General features: G+C 41.1%; 1 protein-coding gene across 1 annotated transcript in view; it reads left to right on the forward strand.

Moving 5' to 3' along the window:
• The first annotated feature begins 9,822 nt into the window (after nucleotides 1-9,822).
• The window catches only part of GPATCH8 (G-patch domain containing 8), a 73,996-nt gene continuing 61,659 nt past the window's right edge, over nucleotides 9,823-22,159 (forward strand). Inside the window, exon 1 of the mRNA XM_079797487.1 lies at nucleotides 9,823-9,926. Coding sequence (XP_079653613.1) covers nucleotides 9,882-9,926 — 45 coding nt within the window. The 5' untranslated portion in view covers nucleotides 9,823-9,881. The remainder of the gene's footprint in view (nucleotides 9,927-22,159) is intronic.

Below are 22,159 nucleotides of genomic sequence, written 5' to 3' on the forward strand. Positions count from 1 at the left end.
CACTCTAGAGTTGCGAGTGATATCCCATCCCCTTTGCCACTGCTGCATTAAACCCCTACTAGCCCCAAAGGCCCTCCTTCCCAGAGCTGGAAGCTGTTGGGAGAGGGAGCTTCCAGTCTGGAAACCCCATTTCTGATATATTATCTTGGGGGCAGGTGAGGAGTCCCCAAGGCCTTTGCATTGCCTCGGTACGACGGTAGGTGGCAGCACACACATTCCCATTGCAGCCCTTGGAGCTGTGCGCGCACTTCCGGGTTGGGCCAGGACCTAACAAGGCACAAAGGAATGTGGTTGCCTCAGATTGGACCTCCTTTTAGTCCCCAGTGCCCGAAATAGAGTACGGTAAACAACCTCCCCTCCAACCCTCTCCCTGTCCCTCTTCCTCTGGGCATAGTGCTAGGCAATCCCCAACAAATTCCAGTTTCAGGTCCAGTACTGCTTTCTTGCCTGCTTAATCTTTGCCCTTTCTGTACCACCTGTTGAAATGCTCTCCCTTTCATTCCACTCTCCTAACCATTCTCAACTCAAAAATTTTTTTGTTGTTCTTGTTTTTTGAATTGGTTACCATGATCTTAAACTTTATATATGATAATGAGTGCCAAGAAAAGTATGACAAAGAAGAAAGTGAGCATTAACACAAGCATAGCCTTAGCCAGGTTGGCTCAATGGTTAGTGCATAGGCCTGCATACTGAAGAGTTGTGGGTTAGGTTCTGTTCGGGTGTGTATGGGAGGCAATCAGTGGATGTGTCTCTCTCACATTGATGTTTCTCTCTCTGTGTCTCTCTCCCTCCCTCCCATTCTATCTAAAAAATCCATGGAAAAAATATTCCCTGGTGAGGATTAACAACAACAACAAAAACAAGCGTAGAATTCTGAGTTCAGAGCCCTGTTCGACAGGCCTGTGCCTCTGCCTAGAACTGTCTGCCCCAGTTTACAATACCCTGCTCTCAGCTCAAATGTCACCTCTTTTAGAGGTGTCACATGATTGTTGCTGAATTTAAAGTAGCCTCACCCAGTTCCTCTCTATTGCATCACTCTCTATCACATCATCTTCCCAGTACCTGGCTGTATCTGAAATAATCTCATTCATTTGTGTATTGTCTGTCCTCCCCCAACCCTCTGGATGAAGGACCTTTCCTGTCATGCTCACTTCAGTATCTCCAGCATTCAGAGCAGGGCTGTTTCAGGCTGGGCACATAATAAATATTTTATGAATAAAGGAATGAATATGCTGAAGAATGCACTCCAGGAAGCTGGTCTAGCATATTGGACACCTACCACATGGCCAGCAAGTTTTCCCCTCTGAATTGTATTTTAATGCCATTGGGCATCCTGAATACCATAGGCTCCTTTATTCCCACTGCCTTAATTCGATCCCAATTCACACACTTAAGTTCCTGTCTTTCCTCTGGGTGAGCAGGGATGGACAGGCCATGTTAGAATCTGATTAGCTGTGTGACCGTAAACAATTTATTAGACCTCTCTGAGCCTTGCTGCTTCATCTGCTCCATGAGGATAATTATGCTACCAGCTATTTGGATTTTAACATTAAATAAAACGACACCCACAAACTGCATGTAAATATTAAAATGTTCACGAAATGTCATTATTACTAGTTTAAGAGACGCAGTGATGAATGGGAAGGATACAAGGTTCTGGTTCCAGCTCTTCACATACTATCTGTGTGACCTTGGCCAAGTGACTCTACCAGCCTGACACTCCCTGTCCTTTTCCACAAAAATGGTTGTGATAACAGTGACAGCTATTTCACAGCATTGGTGGGATTATCAGAGAAAGTTCGAGATGAAAATATGAGGTGTTCTTACTTTTCCCTGAGGGCGCATGGGGAGGGGAACATAGTAGGAGCCCAGGGACAGCCCCTCCTGTGGCCTGTGGTCACTAAGGGCCTGTTCTCCTTTGCATTGTATCCCGGACTCCTCAGGAGACAGAGCTAGTTCCACAGGGCCCAACCAGAGACAGCTCTTGGTTTTACCATCTAAACTGCCTCTCTCCGTAATGAGAAAGGAACAAAAGTCTGATTTCACAGATAAGCAAGTTACCTCTCCCCACCACCCCACCCCACCCCCGCCGCACCATGTGTGGTTTTTTGTTGTTGTTGTTGTTTTAAAGCTACCCTTTGTGCCTTCCAAGATGTGCAGCTGATGGGGTTCAGAACATGTTATCTCCAAATATGGCAGTGTGACATATTGCATATTTCAAGCTGAAGGAATTTAAGAAATGGCATGTGCAGCACTTTCTGACCTTCCCCTGATGCAGGTCATAAAACCTTCATGTGAGAAGTGCCTTCCCTATACCAGGAAGAAAGGAGCATCCTTATTCTGAAAACTAAGGGACACAGAGAGCAATCTGAATGAACAGATCTTGCTTGCTAACTTTCTCCCAGTTTACTATACTTACCTCATACTCTTTGTCCTGTCATATCTTTCCACAACTTTCCATTCTTTATCCAACCTAGCTTAAAACCACTCAGGTTTAACCATTTCTTTAGGTTCTCATTTCCTTATGAAGGCTCCCATATCCCTTAAAACTTATATTATGTAAATGTGTATGCTTTTCTCTTGTTCATCTGTCTTTTGTTAAAGGGGTCCCAGTCAAGAATTTAAAAGGGTAGAGGAAAAAGATAGTTTTCATCTCTGGCACAGTCCTCTATCCAACTTATTGATCCTACACTTTTGTAGGCTGGAGGTTCATAGAGTCAGTCCCACTCTTGCCATTTGGCTGCCAAGAGTCTGACTTTGGGTGAGAGTGAGGGGTGGGGATGTCTGGAAGAAAAATGGCAATTCTATATTCTTTCCTTCATTCTTCTTACCACCGATTCTTGTTATTTGGAGCCAACCACTTTCAACTTTTTTAGCTCTTTCTTCCTTATTTTAATCATGCTTATTTCCAGATATTTCTTATCCTAATATAGAAAAACCCTGGGTCGTAACGACCAGTAACAACCAAGGCTTGACCAACCGGAAGTCAGTCCTGCAGTCAGGACTGGGATCGGGCCTAAACCGGCAGTTGGACATCCCCCAAGGTGTCCCCAATTGGAGAGGGTGCAGGCTGAGCTGAGGGAACCCCCCCACCCTCCATGCACAAATTTTGTGCACCGGGCCTCTAGTTTCTAAATAATAGGCTCATACCAATATTTCTTGATTTTTTAAAAATGTAGACATTATCTATTGAATTCCTATTAAGGAAGATTTAGATCTCTCGAATTATCGTTCCTTTGCCACACCCCCACAATATACTTTTATCAAACATTTCTATTAGGTCAATATTTAGTTCTTATATTATTGTGATTGTAAATATTATTCACAGTTAAATCATGTATAGTAGGCTTACTATGATCACATTTTTTTGTATAATTTCCACTCATGAACTTAATGGCCTTCCCTGCCTGCCCCCATTTGCTTAGTTTTCTATATTCTTTCTTGTAAAATATTTTTAAAATTTATTTCAGAGAGGAAGGGAGAGGGAGAGAGTGTTGGAAACATCAATGATGAGATAGAATCACCGATCCACTGCCTCCTGCATGCCCCACACTGGGGATCGAGCCCGAAACTCGGGCATGTACCCTGACCAGGAATAGAACTGTGACCTCCTGGTTCTTAGGTCCACACTCAACCACTGGAGCCACACCAGCTGAGCGAGTTTTCTGTATTCTTATCACTGATTCCTCTCCCTCTCCCCCGACACACACATTTTAGAGACGTATAAATCTCTCTTTCAAACTAGATATTCCATCAGATTTCTTTTTGTCTTGTTAACACCCTTCCTGGGGCCTCTGTCCTCCCATGTCCTCCTGTTCTCATCCGGACTGGATTTTTTTTAGGCCTACTGTACAGTTGTTATCCTGCAGGTCTCTACACTGTCACCCTGGGAATTCTCTTTGCCTTTCTGTCAGGTTCTATCTCTGCTTTCTGGATCTCAAGTCTCCCCTTTTCTTATCTTACTCCTTTGTTTTGCTGTAGAACATTCTCTAGTGGCTTCCAAAGAATGAATACGTGGGAAATGTTCTTTTTGAGTGCTTGCAGGTCAAAAATATCGTTTTTCTCTTTCAAGTTTATGAATAGTTGACTGGATATAGATTTCTAGGTTGGAAACCATCCCCTCTTAGAATTTTCAGGGCATTACTCCTTACTCTCCTTCCCTCTGGTGTTTTAGAGACGTCCAACATCATTTCAACTCCCAGTCCTTTATTTGTGACCTATTTTTTCTGTTTGGAAACCTTCAGGGGCTTCTCTTTGATCCACGTGTCCTGAAATTTCACAACACTGTACCTAGCAGCAAGTTATTTTTAATTCATTGTGTTGGGTCTTCTCAATTTGGAAACTCTGGCCCTTAGTACTAGCAAATGTTTATATGTTATTTCTTTATATATATATATACTAGTGATCCGGTGCACAGATTCCTGCACATTGAAAGGAAATTAATTAGAAGGTGGCCAGTGGGATGGGACTGGGCGAGATGGACCGGACACACCCTGAAGCCAACCTCCCCCAGTCTTTCCCCTGCTGACCACACCTGGGGTGGCACAGTGGCTCAAAAGGCACCTGCGGAGTGAGCGGGGTACTTCCAGCAGGTGGGGTCCCTCGGCCTGGCTTGGATCAGGCCAAAATTGGCTCTCCTACATCCCCCGAGGGGTCCCGGAGTGTGAGAGTGCACTCTGCAAAGTTGCTGTTGTACAGGGTGTGGAACGCAAATGCAACTGTGCAGTAAACCAGATTCAGGGCCGACAATGCCCAGCAACAACATAACCCACGGCTGAAGGTGGAATCGCATGGCCCTGCAAGGAATGGGGCTCCTTCATCCCTGGTTTCGGGGTGCATCACCCGAGAACCACCGTTGCCAAGTCACTGCAGCTCGGCAGCTCCTGCGTTGAGCGTCTGCCCCCTGGTGGTCAATGCGTGTCATAGCAATGGGTTGGACGGTCAGACACTTAGCATATTAGCAATTTATATATATAGATTTATATATAGATAGATATAGATATATATTTTTAATTGTTTAAAGTATTACATATGTCTCCTTTTCCCCCGATTGACCCCCCTGCCACTTCCACCCCCTATATGTTGTTTCTTTAATATTCTCTTCCTTCCATTTCCCCTGTTCATTCTGGAAATTCTATTATTCAGATATTGAATCAATCCTCACATTTTATTATCTGTTATTTCCCATTTCCCCTCTTATCCTTATTTATTTATTTATTTTTAAAATGTTTTTATTGATTTCAGAGAGGAAGGGAGAGAGAGAAACATCAATGATGTGAGAGAATCACTGATCACGTGCCTCCTGTATGCCCCCTACTGGGGACCGAGCCTGCAACCCAGGCATGTGCCCTTGACCAGAATCGAACCCAGGACCCTTCAGTCCGAAGGCCGACGCTCTATCCATTGAGCCAAACCAGCCAGGGCCCCTCTTATCCTTATTTAGTGACCACTATGTGCTGTTCATTATTCTAAGTGCTGGGGATATAAAAGGGAACAAAACTGAGAAAAACCCCTGCTCTCTTGGAGTCTAAATTACATTTTAGAAAGTGATAAGTATTATGGAGAAAAATAAAATTAGGGAGAGCCCAGCTGGTTATGGCTCAGTGGTTGAATGTCAACCCATGAACCAAGAGGTCACTGGTTCGATTCCAGGTCAGGGTGGCACATGCCTAGGTTGCGGGCTGGATGCCCACTAGGGAGTGTGCAGGAGGCAACTGATTGATGTTTCTATCTCTCTAGTCTCTCTCTCTCTCTCTCTCTCTCTCTCTCTGTCTGTCTATCTTTATTTCTCTCTCTATCTCTCTATCCCTCTTCCTTCCTCTCCCTCTAAAATCAATAAGAACATATTAAAAAATAAAATTAGGGAATGATAGGCAGAAAGAACAGCATATACATAAACCATAAGTGGAGCAGGTTGATGCAGGAACAGGCCCATGGGATGAAGGTAAAGCCTGGAGGTCAGTGAGTCCAGAGAGGTGGGAAGCAGGATGCAGAGAGGAAAATGAGGTCTGAAAGGTGAGGTGGTGGCAGGTGGACGTTACACTGTGAATGACAGGGAAAGCCACTGGAGGTTTGGAGCAGGGGACTGGTGTGATCAGACTGACCTTCACAGGATCACTATAGCTCCTTTGTCGAGTGTAGGAGGTCAGGGTGGAAGCAGAGCACTTAGTAGCTATTGCAATAAAGAGAAAGTAAAGATGACTTGGTCACCTTTTCACTGTTTTCTGGGAGATTTCCACAACTTTCTTTCTTTTTTTAAAATAATATATTTTATTGATTTTTTACAGAGAGGAAGGGAGAGGGATAGAGAGTTAGAAACATCGATCAGCTGCCTCCTGCACACCTCCTACTGGGGATGTGCCCATAACCAAGGTACGTGCCCTTGACCAAAATCGAACCTGGGACCCTTCAGTCCACAGGCTGAGGCTCTATCCACTGAGCCAAACCGGTTTCGGCTCCCCAACTTTATTTCTATTCTTCTATTGAATTTTTTATTTCTGCTTGAGAAATTTGAACTTCCAAAACTTACTTTTTTTCCTTCTTATTGAATTTATTGGGGTGACACTGATTAACAAAATTATGCAGGTTTCAGGTGTACAATTCTACAACTGTACACTGTATTGTGTGTTCACCACCCCAAGTCAAGTCTCCATCCATCCATCACCATTTACCCCCCTATAACCTCCTCCACTCCCCACCACCCATTTCTGGGCAATCAACACACTATTGTCTGTGTCCATGAGTTTTTTTTCTCTTTTGTTCTATCCCTCCTTTTAATCCTCACCCGAGGATGTTTTTATTGATTTGGGAGGGAGAGAGGAAGCGAGAGGGAGAGAAAGAGAAACATTGATGTGAGAAACATTGATCAGTTGCTTCCTGCATGCACCCTCACCAGGGATTGAATCCTCAACCTGGGTATGTGCCCTGACCAGGAATAAAACCCGCAATCTTTTGGTGTAGTTGATGATGTTCCAACCAACTGAGCCACACCAGCCAGGGCCCCAAAGTTATTTATTCTATTTTTGCATCCTTTGTTCCCCTGATGTGCTCTTATCGTTTTGAGAATACTGATTATGATTCTTTTAAAAAGATCTTTTATTTATTTATTTATTTAGAGAGAGAGAGAGGAAGGAGAGAGAAAAAAACATTCACGTGAGAGCAAAACATCTATCTGCTATCTCCTGCATGCCCACTCCTGGGGATCGAGCCCACAACCCAGGCATTGGCATGTGCCCTGGCTGGGAATGGGACTGAAGTGCACGGGAGGATATGCAACCGACTGAGCCACATTGGCCAGGGCTGATTATAATTTTTTTATGGTTTCTTTCTATGCTTCCATTATCTCTGACTCCTCCGAATTCCTTTTCCTGTTTGGTTTTGGGGTGGGGGTGTCTTTATCTTTCTTGTTCCAGGTTTCCTTCAAATGTCTGATAATCCTTGGCTATCCGTTCTTTTTATTTTTTATTTGTTTAATATATATATATATTTTAATGTATTTTATTGATTTTTTACGGAGAGGAAGGAGAGGGATAGAGAGTTAGAAACATTAATGAGAGAGAAACACCGATCAGCTGCCTCCTGCACACCCCCCACTGGGGATATGCCCGCAACCAAGGTATATGCCCTTGACCGGAATCGAACCTGGGACCCTTCAGTCCGCAGGCCGACGCTCTATCCACTGAGCCAAACCAGTTTCGGCTGTTTAATATATTTTTATTGATTTCAGAGAGAAAGGGAAAGAGAGAGAGAGATAGAAACATCAATGATGAAAATCATTGATCAACTGCCTCTTGCATGCCCCCTACTGGGGATCAAGCCAGCAACCCCAGGCATGTGACCTTGACCAGAATTGAACCTGGGACCCTTCAGTCCACAGGCCGATGCTCTATCCACTGAGCAAAACCAGCCAGGGCTTGGCTATCCATTCTTACATAACAACTGAGTGGAAGCTCTGTGTCAACGGGGCTTCTTGAATGATGGGCTCTTCTGTGGACTATTAGGGCAGGAACATGACCTTTATGTTGGGGAGACCCTACCTCTCACTCCATTTTTTTGGTACATGTTTTTTCTCCGTAAGCCAATTTCCTAGAGAGGGATCCTGTGGCCTCTTGTTGGGAGAAACACCACTCTCTGACCATAATGTTGGCTGTTACCGAATCTTCCCATTTTCAGCATGGTATCTCCTTCCTTAGCTGTGCCAGATATGTTAAAGTCTCTCTGGTTTAGCTTTTCCCAGCAAAGGAGAACCCTCCAGTTTGCTGGGCAAGGGATTTAGATTCTAACTGCTCTCCAAACTGCCTTGTAACTAATCCTGTTTTCAGCCCCATCTACACCCTCAAGGTACCTGGTGATTCCAATTCCTGAGCATTTCTAGTACACCTCAGCATTAATCAACTTGTTTCCTGGTTTCCCCACTCCAGAACTTCGCTTTCTGTATTCTATTAAAGCCATTTCCATTTACCTATGCTTTTCAGCTTCCAAAATGTTGACATTTCTTGTCTGCTATTGTCCCTTCTTCAGGTCTCTGTCTATGTGAATTTATGCTCTTTTCATTCTTTTACTGTCATTTTAGTGAGGTTGGTAGAGGGAAATGGGTAATTGTGTCATGCTGCATCAATCTGCCACATTTATCCTCAAGTCTCTTTACAATATATAAATTGTGTGTTCTGCCTCTCCTTGGTAGGGAGCTCTTTTCACTACTTAGAACTGTATTCTGTTTGGACTGGGGTAGGATGAGGCAGAGGGTAACAAAAGAAGATACACACCCTTCCTCCAAAAAAATTACATTTCATTTGACTCTCTCAGGGTAGGTAAGGGCCATTTTTCCATTGTGTGATTTCTCTCAACTACTTTTTTCAAAAGTAGGGAAGTCCTGCTACCCATCCTGTGTTTTATGTATTTTGGCTAAGAGAGCAAGAGGGCTGGGTGGGGTCCTCAGGAAGGTCATAAAATAGGAAAAATTGATTCATAACTCATACAAAATGAGTGCTGGGCATGGGCAGTAGAGATTACCAAATCCAATTTCCTTACTTCATAAAAAGAAAACTGAAGCCCAGACAGCTTTAGTTCATTTGGATCAACTTTGGTCATTCGAGAAGTAACTCCTCCCAAATGATCGCTTGAAAAATGCCAAGTTCTTAGCAGTCATTGGGACTTTGGTTTCCTCTGCCCTAAGGCGTGAACCCCTTGCTGTTCCTCAGGGGAAAAGGTCGTTTCAGAGGTCGTCCCTCTCCTCACTGTACCTAGTTTTACTTCATGTAGCACTCGTTAATGCCTGAACTTATGTAATTATTTTATTATTTATCTGATATTCCTCACTGGAATGTAAGCCCTAAGAAAGATGTTATCGTTCCTGTTTCGTTCACAGTTTAATCCTCAGGGAGGACTGGGATTTTAAACTAAGAAGTCTGGCTCCAAAATCCGCGCTTTCAGCCACTCTATTATGCTACTATTTGACGAAGAAAGCAAAGGCGGAGCTTCTGCAAACACAGGGAAGCAGGAGGTTAATGAAAGATACACACAGGAAAATCAGCAGGTGGAAAACATCCGGAGGCGTGCGTACCGCGCCCCCTGTGACCTTTCTCTCCGGAAGCACTTGCCCTCCCCGGCGCGAGTGCGCACGCGTTGTACCCGGGGTCGCCCTGGGAGGTGCGCCGAGCGGGCCACGAAAGGGGAAGGTTCCGCCTCTCGGGCTGAAGAGCGCATGCGTCTCGGGGGCTCCGATTAGGACCCACCTTCTCGCTTCCTCCCTCCCTAGCCGGCGCGCGCTGGGTGGGCGTGGGAGGAGGCGGGGAACTGGGGAGGGGAGCGAGGGGGCGGGTGTCGCGGGAGAGCAGGAGCGAACCGGAGAGCGTCGTTCTGAGAGCAGTGAAGGCGGCAAAATGGCGGACCGCTTCTCCCGCTTCAACGAGGACCGAGACTTTCAGGTAAACACGGGTGTCGCCGAAGATCCGGGGAAGGCGCTGACCGAGCTGAAACATTCTCCTCTGCTCCTGGCTCTCTTTCCGTCCAGGTTCTGCTCCGGCTTGCCAGCCCAAGCCGGCTCGCTCTTCTCCGCCTCCGATTCCTCCGGGGGGGGCCGCCCAGCTTGAGTCGAGGCCGCATCTAACCCCGTATTCTGTTGCCTCTTAAACTCAGGTCGCCGTGTTTGCGGCTTTGGCCTATTTGGGCTTCGGAACCCCGGCCTGACCGCTGGTGGGGTCTGTGCTTCTCTGGGTCTCCCCTGCCTGTGCAGGCACTGGGCTGGCTCCCCGGGGAAAAGAGGGTTGGGTCGGAGGGTTTGGGAGAATATTACTAGACCAGAGCTTCCGAACCCCTGGGTTTTGCTTGCACGGCTTTTTTTTTTTTTTTTTTTTTGGGGGGGGGGAGGGTCCTCTTCTCTTTAATAAATAAATTACTTTCATTGTCTTTCCAATTCCTCACCCGCAAAAGGGTGCTTTAGTTATTAGACGCTTTCTTAGTCAAAAATTGAGATTTCCCGGGCCTAAATGTTTTGTTGTTGTTATTATTAGGCCGTTAATTGGGCCTGAAAAACAGTAAGTTATAGGACGTGAGTTTCGCCCCAAATTTTACCTCGAAAGAAGATTCATAAGAATCAGCATGATAATGGACTGTCCAAGCGTGTGATAACTAGTGCCAAAAGCTTGATTTTTTGTTTCAGTTGCAAATACCGTATAGAAAAATGCCCTTGTGCTGGCAAGCATTATTGAGGAAAAAAATAAAGGCAAATTAGAATAACTCATCTTTCGGCTGTTTAAAATATCTTGCTGGTGAGCATTGTTACCACAGAAATCTCGGCAGTTAAAAGGGATTTAGTAGAGATTGGCTATTTCTAGGATAAAATACATCCTCAGAGTCTCAAAGAAACCACTGCATTACTACCGCATATCCTGGCAACAGCAATTTGAGTCAGGGGATGAACCTCTGAACTCAAGTTTTTTTTCCTGCTGCAAATCTTCCTCAAAGTAATAAGGGAATATTCCAGATATGCTTCAGAAGGCAGTTTGAAGGGTTTGGATTCCCTGAGGTGATTGGGTTGGTAAATAAACAGGTTAATCCAACACTGGACAGTTTAGTGCATAGAACGCTTAAGAAGTTTTGCAGCCGTAAGGGATCTGGGGGCAGTTGAAAAGCCTTGTGATCATGCGCCTGCTGTACAGCTAGCTGCAGCACAATACAGGATCTCAGGGTGTTTAAGGATATATATATATATATATATATATATAAAATGCAGGTCCAGGGAAGTTTGAAGCAGTTCATATTATACGTTTGATCCCTGAGAAAGATTGTTCTTTAGCAAGCACCATGAAACATGAGTAGGCTGCAAGATGTGTGGGCTTTATTAGTAATTTTTAAAGGGACGTGTTGATAACGAAAACTCTCAAGAGCTTTTCAGAGGAGAGAATTTCAAGGTGACCTAATAAAATTTTAAATAGATAACCTGAACAATTAAGTTTTGAGGGAAAATGGCTGTCAACCACATAATTTCAGCAGACTTAAACAAAAACAGGATTTTCAGGGCCTTGAAAGATTTTGAAAACTGGATAGCAGGGTATGAATGCTGTCACCTGAAAAAAACTGAGAAAGCCTCTACCTTTTCAAATGAGATGACTTTCTTTCTTGATGCTTAAGATACTACATATATTTTAAGTATATTTCCTCTTAGGTTGTAATAACCAATTCCTGCTGTATTGAGTCAGCCAGGGAAATGTTGGTGTGTTTTTTTAATCCTCGCCCAAGGATAGTTGTTCCATTGCTTTTTAGAGAGTGGAAAGGAGGGATGAAGGGGGAAGGAGTGAGAGAAACATTGATGTGAGAGACACATCGAATGGCACCCCCCCCACCCCCACCTGTGTGTCCCCTGACCCGGGCAGGTATCTAACTGAGGTATGTGCCCTTGACTGGGAATCAAACATGGGACTCTTCCTGCAGGGGCCGACTCTCTAACCACTGAGTAACACTGGGCTGGGGTTGGGTTTTTTTTAAAGTCAGATATCCTAGTAGTATGGATGGGTAAGTAGAGCATTGGGAATGAAACCTTTTAGACAATTGCAAGATGTTAAAAATTTTGTAAGTTATTGTGCTAACATTCCAAAACATTCATTTAAAAATAAAATAGTATTTTTTACTAAAGGGAAAAGAATAGATTGATTTTCATTAATCACGTCCTTTGATTTAAGTTATTGGAAAGAAAATGTAATAGGGAAATGCATATAATATAGTATACCAAACATTTTTCAAGTTCAGGTTATTCAAAATTAAATGTGGCCTCCTTTTAAGATTTTAAGTGATAAGGTGAAGCCACTGAATACACTTGAAAACAAATCCAAAGTAGGTTTCCAAACACAGTACACAGGTCCTGTTGCTTTAAACAGATCTTACAGTACTGGAAATTTTTCCGTGCATCTTCTCTGGTAAGTTCTAGATGGCTATCATTTTCTTTGCCACTTTACCATCAAGTGCAAATTTCGAAGACAACATCAAGGTGTCTTTTGAACTTACTAGTACTATGAAGTCTGAGGTGGGTTCACTATTAGATTTTGTGAACACCTAAAGTTTCAAAGGTGTGTAAAATATAGTGAGGAGCATAACTGTGGTATGCCACTTGAAGTACTTATGAATATAAAGAGTAATTATTATTAGGGATCTACATTTAAAGGTTTTTTAAATTAAATTTATTGGGGTGACATTCATAAGATTATAGTGGTTTTAAAAGGCTTTGATAACTTTATAATAATAAACAGGTACTACTCTACAGACTGTGTATTACCCAAGCTCCACAATAACCCTATGAGATAGCTACTATTACAATGAGGCAGGTGAGGCACAGAGTTTTAAATACTTGGGCCAAGTACACAGCTGGTTTGGCAGACTCTGGATTCAGATTCCGGCTTTTTAACTCTTGAACCTGTACTCAGGACCATTATCTCTACTGCTAATTATCTATCTATCTAAGCCTAAGTGCCTGTTTGACCGTCCGAGCAGTAGGTATGACGTGCACTGACCACCAGGGGGCAGACACTCAACGCAGGAGCTGCTGAGCTGCAGTGACTTGGCAGCTGTGGTTCTCCGGTGACGCACCCCGGAACCAGAGAGGAGGGAGCCGGATTCCGGGATGCATCACCTGAGAACCACCCTCTTGCAATCTGGGACCCCTCAGGGGATATCGGAGAGCCAGTTTTGGCCTGATCCCCGCAGGCGACACCAAGGGACCCCACCGGTGCATGAATCTGTGCACTGGGCCTCTAGTATGTTTTATATAACTAATTGAGTCATCAACTGTGGAGGATAAATTTATAGGTCACAAAGAATAAATGAGCTTTTAGAGGTGATTCAATTAGTTTTTACTCTGTTCTAGTTCAGATCTGTTGTTGATCTCCCAAGGACTTCTAGGGAGACTTTAGAGGATATATTAACTGTTTTAGTTTAGTCATTCTTCTGTGTAGCCTTTTTGAGTGGTATTTTATCTTTGGAAATCTTTATGATCTATGCTGATGTTTTTTTGGTTTTTTTTTTAATGCTTTAAGAGTTTTAATTACTTTAAGAATCTGTCCTGTTTCTGAATGAGATAAGACTTCTGCCTACGTTATCAGATTAAGGCATATTTATTTACAGATTGAAATGTTATGCAAACAGTGGAGAATACATACTAAAATTTAGGATATGGATGTATTCAACACTTTGACTAATAGGTTCACTAAAAGTTTTATTTGTACAGTGACTTACAACAGTAACGTGTTAAATACACAGCTTAGCATTTAGTGGTTGCACAGCTATTAATGGTAATGCATCTCAGTACTAGTGAGGAAATGTTCTTCAGTTTGTATACCTTCAGCAGACTGATGATTTAAAGGAGCTTCTCATTCCATCGTGTTCTGAATGTATTCTGCATTAGGTCCCTTCCTCCCTTCCTCCCTTCCTCCCTTCCTCCCTTCCTTCCTGGAGAGGGAGAAAGAGATAGAAACATCAATGATGAGAGAATCATTGATCTGCTGCCTCCTGCCCAGGAATCCAACTGTGACCTCCTGGTTCATGGGTCGGTGCTCAAACACTGCACAACACCGGCCAGGCTGCACTAGATTTCTACTGAAAAGGAGCTGTGATAATAGTGAATGGTAAAGTAATGAGAAAAATACATATTATCTTAAAGGTCATAATAAAACTATAACAATTACCCAAGAACTTTATATAATCTGTATAAGTAATCATGGTGATAAATAGCAATAAGTAAGTCATGTATTTTATGTAAAAGTTTGTAGGATTCCTCCTTGTGTTTCATATATGATATCAGGATGTGACCTTCAGATAATTCTTATTTGAGACCATTAAATAAGGGTGTTTACAGTTTAATAATACTTACGTCACAAAAGTGTATCAGAATATTTTCTTTGTGGTACTATAGAGTTGGCACTGATTAATGTAGGCATGCTAGGGATGACACATGGGCAAGTGCTCTAATCTCTGTTTTCTGGGTCTCCCATCATCTGAAAGAAATACCACTAGCAATGAAAATCAATGTTAGCTTTGCTTGAGATACTAAAACTGATGCAAAATCATTACTGTTCTCTTTCTCATGCATGGTAGGTAGAAAGAATTGGAACAAAGGCCATACAGATTTCAAAATACTGATGATGAATCAGCATGATTATAAACAAATTCAGAATTATTGGTTACTATATTCTCAGGGGATCAATAATGACCAAATAAGGTCAGCATAAGGAAAGGCTCCCTGGTGGTAATTTAAAGGGTAAAGGATACATACGTTTAAGATAGAAGGCACTTAAAAACATGGGACATATCAAGGAATAACATCAGAGAGAAAGATATAAGTTGTGCTGTTGGGAGAATGGGGTTGACAAGAACTGTGCTTATAGGGCTTCATGTGATGGTATGCTTGCTTGTTTTCAAGGTAGGCATGAGAGACCAGGAAGTAACAGATCTAGACAGATATACTTACTATTATTAGGCTGATTATTACAGGGGCTGTCCCAGTGCCATCAACATTATAGAAAAAATAGCTGTCATGTTGTATTCTTTACTTGTATTCTATATTTGTCACACAATTCTCAGAGTACTGCAGAGATACTTTTTTTAAATCACATTTTCTTATGTCTTTAGAAGTTACATAACCAGAACTAAAATTTATAAAAACAACACATATATAATTAACTATCCTGATTCTGCTACTTCATGGCTGAGATGGGTACATTATAAAATGAAATAAGAGTTTTCTGGAGGTGGTCAAAATTACAATTTTCTGAAAAGGAATAGCAGAAGTTCATGATTTTGATTATGGATTTGAAGTCCATGTAGAGGTTTCATCTTTGTTCTTGTGATTTAATAAGTTTCTAATATTTTATTAATGAAAATTGATTCCAGCTTGAGGTAGACATCCAGTTCTTGAATTCTATTAAAATTCCTTCCCTGAAACAACTTGGTACTTTTGATTGTTTGTATGTCTGGCAGTAGTTCTCTTTTCATATTAACATTGCCATTTAGTATTAAGTGAAAGCTGACTCATGGTAATTATCAAAGGAATTACAAATGACCACCACAAATACTGAAAGAAGTCATTGATTTGCTATTGCAGTGAATACCAGATGTTGTTGTAATGATTTCCCAGTTATAAAAAGTGAATTGTCTATTTAACTAAGGAAGCCTAATCAGATGTGCTTAATGCATATTATATTACTCAATGCAAAAATTTAAATATGCTCAGGCTGAAAGACAAAATACTGTATTATCTTGCTTATATAAAATAATTTCCTTGGGATTTAACAAATACATTTAGTATTTTATACCTAATTTAGGAATGTATTGAAGAAAAGATAGATAAAATTTCTTTGGCATTGTACATAGGTTAATACCACATAATGTTTTAGTAAGTGCTATAGATAGGAAGAAATTACAATTAGGGCCAAAACACAAGTTTCCTGTTAATTTGCTTTAATTCTTTCTTTTTTTTTTACTGACAATGTTGAGGTCAAATAAACCTTGCACTGTGTGTCACTCAAGCAACCAGAAACTATCTTTGTAATAGTACATTTGGTCTCATCTCACAAGGTATCAATTATTTATTGTCATCCTTGCTTTTGGCATTTGCATTGATTTCATAGAAGGATTTCAATTTATCTCTGTGCTTTATAGACGTGAAATACAAAACAGTTTTTAAAGTTGAAATAGAAAAAAGTCATTGATCATGTTTTGTGGCTGATATTTTAAATAATGATTGTTAGAAAAGCCAGTACTCATCTCATGTAACATTTTTCCAGAGTTGATGAGGGAACAGAAGCCTCATTTTTCACCCTTTTTTGTAGGCAGTACTGATCAAAAACCAAGAAATGAATTTCATACTCTAGGTCTTGACTAGAGAGGAAATTGAGGCTGATGCTTGTGGATTATATGCTGTACTATCAGTAATTTCCCTTGTGGCTATGAGTAATATGAGATATCTTAACAGAAAGAATGAAAGTGGTTGAAAATTTAGTTGGTTTAATACTACTTTAGGGTATCATCTGCCCAAGAAATACCAAGGGATATATTTACCTCGAGATTATTTTCTAGAATATAAAATAATTTTTGAAAAGATTGTTAAAACTATTTTAATAGTAGTTGTACAGAGAAGTATGTGTGAGTATGTCTGGGGGAAGTTCATTAAATGGTGTTTTTCAAGGAGCTTTTGTTATAAGTGGAGAGAGAATAAAAATAACAATATTTAGTTTATTAAGACCAACATGGTTATCAGATGAATAGTGTAATGCAAAACTCCCAAGGAATGGAGAGAACCCTTAAAGTCAGATGATTGGGCATGCCTTTATGAAGAAATTAACATTTAAGCTGGTTTGAAATGTGATGGGAGTGTATCCTTGCAAAGGAAAAGAATGGGAGGCATTCAGTAGGAGAAAATAGCCAGGGCAAAAGTACAGAAGTGGAACAAGCAGAATTGGGTTTCTTTAGGACAGTGAATAAACTATTGGACATAGGGCAAAAGTGAAAGTTAGGGCTACAAAAGTAAGTTTTGTTTTAATGCTTGAAGCAGGAATGTACTAGCTATTAAGGTATTTAAATGGGCATAGACTTCAAAGCAATTTTTCTTCAGGAATATTAATTCAGGTATAATTGTGTTAGATGTGCTATACATACAGTTATAGCTGTGATAACCAGTTTCCATTAGAGTAAGGGCAAGGGAAGAGGGGGTGTATACAAGTTAGTGATTATAATAACTGTCTGATTTTAAGCTTGGCAGGGAGATAGGTGAGGACTTTAGTGTTGAGGGGTAGGGTCGGAGTGAAAAGTTGGATGAAAGGATTGTAGGTTCTGATTGGGTTTAAGAATTGGAGTGGAGGTATTAGAGGAAACGATCTGGAAAGATGGAAGGTTGTGGTTGGAGAGCACAATGTTTGAAATGGAGATTATGGGAAGGTTGAGAATATTGGTAATGACAATGAGAGTGAAATGGCTACATTAGAATGGACAACAGGATTTTTCATTATAGGAAAGGAAATTAAGGAACTGAAGCACCAGGATATTGTAAAATCATCTAACCTGGATATTAGAATGGTAATGCAGTAGAACCTCGTTTCTCAAACCTAATTCGTTCTGGAAGGCTGTTCAAAAACTGAATCATTTTTTCTCATTAGAAATCATGTAAATTAAATTATTCCAGACCCCCAAATGATTCCCTATTTTAACTTTTCTTATATACAGTACATGTCTATTGTACTGTTTAATCTATAAATGAACACTTTGAAAACAAAAAGGACAAATATAAATGAAAATTTAACAAAACTGAAAATGTTACAATAATTACAAACAGCAACAAAAGCAAAACAAAACATGAAAATATTCACAGCACAATATCCTGAGATTTTAACAGTGGTAAACTGACTCATATTTGCGCATTCTCTCTCGTCACCTGAGAGATGCATGGCTCATCATACAGGTAACAGCATGAAGGGTTGTCAGGTTGAGAAGTAAATTTTTCGAGATGTGAGATGTTCGAGAAACGAGGTTCCACTGTATTGTATAGTTGTATACTGTTATGGTTTACTAAGTGCCCTTTTTATTATTATTATTATTATTATTTTTATTTTTATTTTTATTGAGGTATTATATGTGTACATATCTTACCATTGCCCCCCCACCCCACACCCATACATGCCCTCACCCCCCAGAGTTTTGCGTCCATTGTTTATGCTTATATGCATGCATACAAGTCCTTCGTTTGATTTCTTATCTCCCCCACCTCTCCCTAACTTTCCCCCTGTAATTTGAAAGTCTGTTTGTTGCTTTACTGTCTCTGTATCTATCTTTTTGTTCATCAGTTTATAATGTTCTTTATTATCCATAAATGAGTGCGATCATGTGGTATTTTTCTTTCATTTACTAAGTGCCCTTCTTATCTAATTCTTCCAGTAACTCAGTGAGGTAAATGGGATAGAAGTAACTCTTATTTTATAGATGAAGTTGAGGTCCAGATAAGTTATTTTGCCTACTATAGAGCTGGGTTTTGTACTTTAATTTTCTGATTTCTTTTGTAGTGTTCTTTCTGATTTGGTATATACATTGGCCTCTTTTCAAGGAGATGAGTGCTGGTATTGTCTACAGAATATATAGCATTGTTTCTCTTTAATACATAGCAGTATTTTCTACCAGTTAACTAACTGGTAGGACATAGTTGGTATGCTTATCATTAAATATTATATAGTTTTTCCAGAAACATCTCAGTGTTATAAGTTTAATTGATTGTTTAAATCAGTCAATGTTGTTCATTTGTTCCAGTACACAATAGCCAGGAGAGGAGAATGGTACTTCCTGGAGACTGTCAAATTAGGGTACTATAAATTTATCCTTGGCCAATATCAGAATCAAAAGTTAACTGCTGTGATATCTAGTGACGATAACATCAGCTACTATTTGTTGAGTATATATTACATGCTAGGCTCTGTGCCATGGCATTTTGGATATATTTAACCCAAGTAACCATCCAAACCAGGTGGTGTTATTTTAGAGATGAGAAAATAAGCTTAGAGAAATTGAGGCCACACAGTTAGTAAACTCAGATTTGAACTTTGATCTCTCATAAGTGTGCGGCGCCAGCACAGCCAAGGGTTCAGGAGCCTGAGCGGGGGCGACAAAGGATGGAGAACTGATATACAAAGAGAAAAAGCTGGGTCTAGGTGGATCTTCTGTGCCTTGCTGAGGCCACAGAACAGATCCAGACTGCAAAGCTGGTGCTTTATTTATAATCAGGGACAAACAAGGCAATTGACAATGTTCTTGTAAGTTTCACTTGTTTTGGCAGCACTTGCTGCCCCTCCCACAGCCCACTAGCTACCCAGGAGAGCAGTCACAAGATCAAGCTGGGACTTGTTTGTGACTTTGCCAGCAGGTCAGTCCGAGGCTTAACCCTATAACCGCTCCCAACGCATAAGCTGTGACTTTTCCTGTGGTTCCTGATTGTTTTAAGAATAAGATCCAGCCCTAACGGGTTTGGCTCAGTGGATAGAATGTCAGCCTGAGGACTGAAGGGTCCCAGGTTCGATTCCGGTCAAGGGCATATACCTTGGTTGCGGGCACATCCCCAGTAGGGGGTGTGCAGGAGGCAGCTGATCGATGTCTCTCTCATCCTTTCATCCAATGTTTCTAACTCTCTATCCCTCTCCCTTCCTCTCTGTAAAAAGAAATATATATTTTTAAAAAAGAATAAGATCCAAACTCACTAACTTGGTTTCTAAGACTTTTAAGCATCCTGAATCCCTTGTAATAGGTATATCTCTTTTCCCCTCATCCTGCCATCCAACAGTTTCTATTATCTGGATCAGCTAGGCTCTTTCATTATTCTTGTTTTTGCGTATGTTCTTACCTTTCTGGAATTCCTACTATTCATTCTTCAAGATTCAATTTGATGTTATCGCTGACATCTTTCCTAGGCAGTGTTAGTTGTTTCATTTTCTGTGCTTGCACAGCACTTGGCCATATTTCAGTAACAACACTTTTATTAGAAAACAATACAGAGAGTGCTTACTCTATTAGGAACTATGTTATGTACCATCCTATATAATAAAAAGGTAATATGCAAATCGAATGAACAGCAGAACGACTGGTCGCTATGATGCGCACTGACCACGAGGGGGCAGATGCTCAATGCAGGAGCTGCCCCCTGGTGGTCAGTGTGCTCCCACAGGGGGAGCGCAGCGGCGGTGGCATGAACCTCTCCCGCCTCAGAGGTAGTGCTAAGGAGCAGCGAGCAGGTGGGCGGTAAGGACCCGAGGGCTCCTGGACTGTGAGAGGGCACAGGCAGGCTGAGAGACCTCTCCTCTTCCCTCCCCCCTCCCGAGTGCACGAATTTTCGTGCACCGGGCCTCTAGTTTTCTCATATAATTCCCCAGTAAGTTAACTTCTATTGTTCCCATTTTACAAATAAAAAACATATCTCCATTCACATAGCTAGTTGAAGAGATAGCTTTCAGGTAGTTTGGACTGGTCTCAGCCTTTAACCACTGTGATGTTTTAACTTTTCTACTGTATACTTTCTTATAATTTATCTCATCTCACTGAACTTAAAACTTGAATGAGAAGCTTTCTTGGGTTTTTTTTTTTGTTTTTTTGTTTGTTTGTTTTTTCATTTTTTCCAGCATTGGGTTGGGATCTGGCACCTGGAAGTTGCTCAGACATTTGAATTAATGGTTAAGTAAGGGCAAGTATATATGTAGGCTTAGTAGAGGCTGAGAAGAATGTCCAGATTGGAGACTCAGCTTCCTGCTGTGTTGTGGATTATTTCTGTGATGTTATTTCTGTGTGTTACATTGTACATACATTTGCTTTTCTGTGAAAAGTTTGTTAAACCTCTGCATAGAGATCTATCATGTCAGCCAGTGGTAAAAGAAATAATATGCATTACTATGGGTCCCAGAGGAATTCCTGACTTGTCTCTCTACCTTTTTTAATGCCTCAGGAATTGTTTGCTCTATCTTGCATGCATTTAATTACTAATTTTTAAATCTAGTGCTCTTTTGGAAACCAGTCCTTTCTTCTAGTCAAATTATCCATGTCAAATAGATGTCCATATATTTTAATATAAGTGTGATATGCTCATACCCATGATCCAATGTAATATGTTTTCTTTTTCTTTTTTTAAAGAATAGTTTATTGATTTTTAGAGAGAGAGGAACATTGATGAAACCTCCTGCACGCCCTCTACCAGGGATGGAGTCTGCAACCTGGGCATGTGCCCTGATGAATCAGCAACTTTTCGATATATGGGGTGATGCCCAACCAACTGAGCCACATGGGCCAGGGCTGGCTGGCTGGCTTGTTTGTTAGTTTGTTTTAGAGAGGATTGGGGGGGGGAGGAGAGAAACATCAATTTGTTATTCTACTTATTTATGCATTCATTGGTTGCTTCTTGTATATACCCTGGTGGGGCAACCTTGGGGTATCAGGACAATGCTCTAACCAACTGAGCTACCAGGCCAGGGTTCCAATGTAATATGTTTTCAAGTTCTTAAGTTATTTGCTGAGATTGCTAGCCAATTATTTTTCCTACCAATTTACATATAATTAAATTTCATGACTGAATTTATTCCGCGTTATTGACTGGTCTCAATAGTGTTTTAAAATAAATAATTCAAAAGTAAAATGAAATAATAATTCATTACTTTGTACCTCTTTAAACCTCACAGCCTATGCAGTAAAACTGTAGTGTAATCATCTGGATTTTACAGCAGGGGAAACAGCTTCCTGCTGTGCTGTGGATTTTTCTGTGATATCCTATAAAACCAATTGAGGGATATTTCAGGTTTGGAGGTTGTGTTATCAGTAGTTACAATCTCACTGTATTATGTTTTATATATAACTAGAGGCCTGGTGCATGGGATTCGTGGCCTGTGGGGATTGGCCCTGCTGTGGGAGCATCGCTCATCCCTGTCAGCTGAGTGGCTGTGGACCCGCCTAGACCTAGAGAGAGGTTTGGTAATTTGCCCAAGGTTATACAGATGACAGATAGTAATTATGATTTCTTGTGTCTTTAGCTTCAGAGATCTTCAGTTTTTATAATAATATACTGGAAATTGTTGTAAATCAGACTATATGGTTATGAAAACTGTAGTGAAGAATTGGGGTTTTTGAGGAATTGACCACAGTGGTGTTCTGTCCACTT

The sequence above is a fragment of the Cnephaeus nilssonii genome (genome assembly GCF_951640355.1).
Source record: "Cnephaeus nilssonii genome assembly, chromosome: 19".
Classification (NCBI taxonomy): Eukaryota; Metazoa; Chordata; class Mammalia; order Chiroptera; family Vespertilionidae; genus Cnephaeus; species Cnephaeus nilssonii.